This window comes from Gavialis gangeticus, unplaced genomic scaffold (genome assembly GCF_001723915.1).
Source record: "Gavialis gangeticus isolate Ggan-Ray unplaced genomic scaffold, GavGan_comp1, whole genome shotgun sequence".
NCBI lineage: Eukaryota > Metazoa > Chordata > Crocodylia > Gavialidae > Gavialis > Gavialis gangeticus.
In genome coordinates, this window is record NW_017728998.1 from 3035352 (window position 1) to 3037798 (window position 2447).

The 2447-nt window shown below is 61.3% G+C and overlaps 1 protein-coding gene across 1 annotated transcript; it reads left to right on the plus strand.

The window, feature by feature from the left end:
* Positions 1-9: 9 nt before the first annotated feature.
* On the plus strand, positions 10-2212 carry APRT (adenine phosphoribosyltransferase). Its single transcript, XM_019505400.1, has 5 exons — positions 10-114; positions 251-354; positions 514-647; positions 1396-1474; positions 1925-2212. The coding sequence occupies exons 1-5, from the start codon at positions 32-34 to the stop codon at positions 2065-2067; spliced, it is 543 nt and encodes a 180-aa protein (XP_019360945.1). The 5' UTR covers positions 10-31; the 3' UTR covers positions 2068-2212.
* Positions 2213-2447: the final 235 nt, after the last annotated feature.

Genomic DNA, 2447 nt, shown 5'->3' on the forward strand with positions numbered 1-2447 from the left:
ACAGGGCTGCGCCCGCGCGAGGCGCCGCGGCATGGAGGACTGCGAGCGGCTGCGGCGGCTGCGGGGCCGCGTGCGGCTGGTCCCGGACTTCCCCAGCCCCGGCGTGCTGTTCCGGTGGGCAGAGCCGGGCAGGGAGCGGGAAGAGAAGGGGATGGGCTCGGCCTGCCGGTGTGGAGACCCCCCGGCGCCGGGCTCTCGTGGGGGGGCCGCCGCCGCCGGGAAGCCAGCGCCTCTGCCCCTTGTTTTGCAGCGACATCAGCCCGCTGCTAAAGGACCCCGAGGCCTTCGGGGCAGCCATCGGTCTCCTGGAGGCCCACCTGAGGGCGGCCCACCCGCACACGGACTACATCGCGGGTGAGCGGCGTGGCGGGAGCCTCGCGGGGCCTTGCTGCCCTCCGCCGCGCGTCGGGGGCAGCGGAGCCCGCGGCCCGAACTGGCGGGGACACGGCTTCCTCAGAGCGCGGGGAAGGGGCAGGTTTCCGTCTCCACGTCCGCCTTGCTTTGCTCCCGCAGGTCTGGATGCCCGCGGCTTCCTCTTCGGGCCGCCTCTGGCGCAGAGACTGGGGATCGGCTTCGTGCCAATACGCAAAAAGGGGAAACTCCCCGGCCCCACGGAGACGGTGTCCTACGCCCTCGAATACGGCCAGGTAACAGCCGCGGGAGACTCGCCGTCTTGGGCCCTCCAGCCCAGTGTTTCTCAGCCTTTTAAGTAGCAAGTCCCCCCAGCTTCTGAACATTTTAGTAAGTTCCCACCACTCAGTTTTCCAGGGGATTTTATGTTTACAGACTAATGTGTGCCACATGTTGGAAGAAGGGCTTTTGAGAGGAAAAGAGGGTGAGAGAGCGTGTTGGGGTCTTGCGTACCCCCAGGGGTTCGTGTACCACCGGTTGAGGAACTCTGCTCCAGCCCCCCTCCTGTCTCGTGCAGGGCTGGGGCGGATGCTGAGTGGGCGAACGGGGCCCATCCAGGATCTTGTGCCTGCCCACTGCGGCTTCCAGCAGCCAGAGTCGTGGATGTGCTGGGACCCATCGCAGCTCTGCAGGGCCAGTGCCGGGGATGTTGTGGCCCAAAGCCGCCTGGAATGGGGATCACAAAACACTAGGCCAGCGTCTTACGCACCAGCAGGCACATTCAGGTGGGGTGCTGGTCTGGGATGAGCTCGTTCCCCGGTAGGAAGAGGAGTGTGCATGACTGATGCCCTTGTGTGGCTGGCCCCAGCAGTATCTGGCCTCCTCAGCAGCATCTGGCCTCCTCAGCAGCTTGAGGAGCAGAGGCTTGTGTGTGCTGGGGGCTGACAGTTCTGCGGTTGATTTGCTTGTATTTTTATGTGTGCATGTTGCAAAGCAGTGCCGCGGGCACGCAGCTAAAACTGCCTGGCCTTTCCCACCCTGCAGGCTGAACTAGAAATCCAGAGGGATGCCGTGGAGCCGGGAAAGAAAGTGGTCCTTGTGGATGACCTGCTTGCCACGGGCGGTAAGAGCAGCAGCCTGGTCGAGCCTGGGCCTCGTGCAGTTGTTCCTGGCAGAGGTCTTGGTGATCCCTGCGTGGCTGCAGGTCCCAGGCTGCCCTTCGCGGTGCGTCTTGGGGAATCAGTCCCGAGGAGCACGTTGCAAGATCGCAGCTCAGAGGAAATGGAAGCTGCCCGAGCCCAGGCGGGTAGTGGAGATGTTGCGTGTCTTCAGAGCACTTGGAAGGGGGTGGGGTTCCTTTTGCACGTCCTTGTTGCTTTGCTCCCTGTATGTCTGAATGCCATAAGGACTGCTGGAGTTCAGGCCACATTGCGAGCTGTCACCTGGTGTCTTTGAAATGAGAAGCCACCTGTATGCCCACGGGAGCAGCAGGGAGTCTGAGCAGGAGCCAGGGCTTTGCACTGATATGCACGCTTGGGGTGACTGCATTTCTCCACTTGATGTCTCTGTGCAGGTACCATGCGCGCAGCCTGCGAGCTGATGAAACGTCTGAAGGCCGAAGTGCTCGAGTGCTTGGTGGTCATCGAGCTGCTGTCTCTGAAAGGGGCCGAGAAGCTGCAGCCTTTGCATTGTCACTCCCTGCTGCAGTATGACTAGTGCTCGGAGCAGACCGCCCAGCTGCCTGGCTGGTGCCAGGTCTTGCTCCCACTGCTTGCATGAAGGTTGTTCTAAACTCCTGTTTGGGCAGTGATTTGTTTGAGACCTAATAAAACAAACCTAGCTGTCAACCAGGGGTACATAACCTGAGCTGTTTCTGCTTCTTTTCCATGCTGCGAGTGAGCTTCTCGTGTACTCCAAGGCTCTGTGCTTGATGCTGTATATTTTCCTCACTGCCCCCAACCTTTGAGGAAAGGATACAGTGCAGGTGACAGCCTGTGTGGAGCCTAAACTTTGTAGCCCGAGCCCATAACCTACACAGTCAAATTGGTCACCAGCTAGCTGGAGGGCCGCACCCAGAGAGTGGGGTGGATGGGTCA